The sequence below is a fragment of the Condylura cristata genome, unplaced genomic scaffold (genome assembly GCF_000260355.1).
Source record: "Condylura cristata isolate star-nosed mole 26May11 unplaced genomic scaffold, ConCri1.0 scaffold00002, whole genome shotgun sequence".
Classification (NCBI taxonomy): Eukaryota; Metazoa; Chordata; class Mammalia; order Eulipotyphla; family Talpidae; genus Condylura; species Condylura cristata.
Genome location: NW_004567103.1, coordinates 611,705 through 612,739, shown reverse-complemented (window position 1 = coordinate 612,739; position 1,035 = coordinate 611,705). Strand labels below are relative to the sequence as shown.

Here is a 1,035-nt window from a genome sequence, read left to right as displayed (position 1 = left end):
ACTGCTCCCTTCCAGGTATTTTGGAACAAGGATGGCAAGCAGACTCCACCACCAGGATGGTGGTGCCCAGGAAGCCAGGTAGGGCGGCGGCTGCTCGGGCCTTGACTGAATAATCGGCCGATCGCTCTGCCATGCTGCCAGTGCCGCCCGCTTCAGGTGCACAGAGTGGCAGGCACTTAGCAGCAAAGAGCCGCCAGGGTCACCCAGCTCACCTCGCTTTGAAAGCTGCCTCCGCAGGAGAGCTTCGGCCCCTGACTGCTAAGCGCCCCTCCGGCTGTGGCTGGCATCCAGCCCGCCGAGGCAGGGCCTCGGGGCTTCAACTTCTCTGTGGACGGCCGTGGTCATGTGGCCTGTCCTCTTTGTCTCAGTCTGAACCCCTGTCCCTCAGCCTTGCTCCCCGAACTGAGCCTGATCAGTCGTGTGGGGGCGCCCCCTGCTGCTGGCCGCGCCACAGCCACGTCCCCGCTGGTCGGCGTCAGCAGCCTTGTGCTGGGGAGACGCCGCCGAGTGCAGCCAGGGCTGCCGCAGGCCGAGGGGAGGCCGCGCCCCGACACTGGGCCTGGGACCGGCGTAACCAGAGCAGGCGGCTGCCGCCCCGACACCTGCGCTCGGACTGCCCTCGGCTCCCGCCAACTGCCCTGTCCGTTTGTTCTAGTTGCAGGGGCCCTGGACGCCTCCTTTAACAGGTTTATGCCCTCAGCAGGTACGTGCTTGCTTTTTCAAGTAGTTCAGTTTTCTCAGCTTGCCCCGGAGTGTCGTCCATAGCTAGAACGTTGCACACTGAGACGTTAAGTTTCGCCCTTGGTATTTGCCATTACATCTGGTCACAAGAGCGAAGTTGGGGCTCCCCCTGCACCCCCCAGGCCTGGTGCCTGCCCACCTGTGGCTCCCCAGCCCTTGCTCCCAGGCACCCCAGGCTGAGGTGCCCGCTCAGCCAGCGCCCAGGCCCGGCTTGTTCTGTCTGATGCCGCCGAAGCCCCGCGGCGCGGTGAGCTCCCCGGGCCTCTGGGTGAGTCGGCACGCGGGCGGGCGGGC

General features: G+C 65.9%; 1 protein-coding gene across 1 annotated transcript in view; it reads left to right on the top strand.

Annotated features, from left to right (window-relative positions):
• Positions 1-1,035, top strand: part of COPS8 (COP9 signalosome subunit 8) — a 44,138-nt gene that overhangs the window by 32,382 nt on the left and 10,721 nt on the right. Inside the window, exons 12-13 of the mRNA XM_012725156.1 lie at positions 16-78; positions 656-703. Coding sequence (XP_012580610.1) covers positions 16-78; positions 656-703 — 111 coding nt within the window. The remainder of the gene's footprint in view (positions 1-15; positions 79-655; positions 704-1,035) is intronic.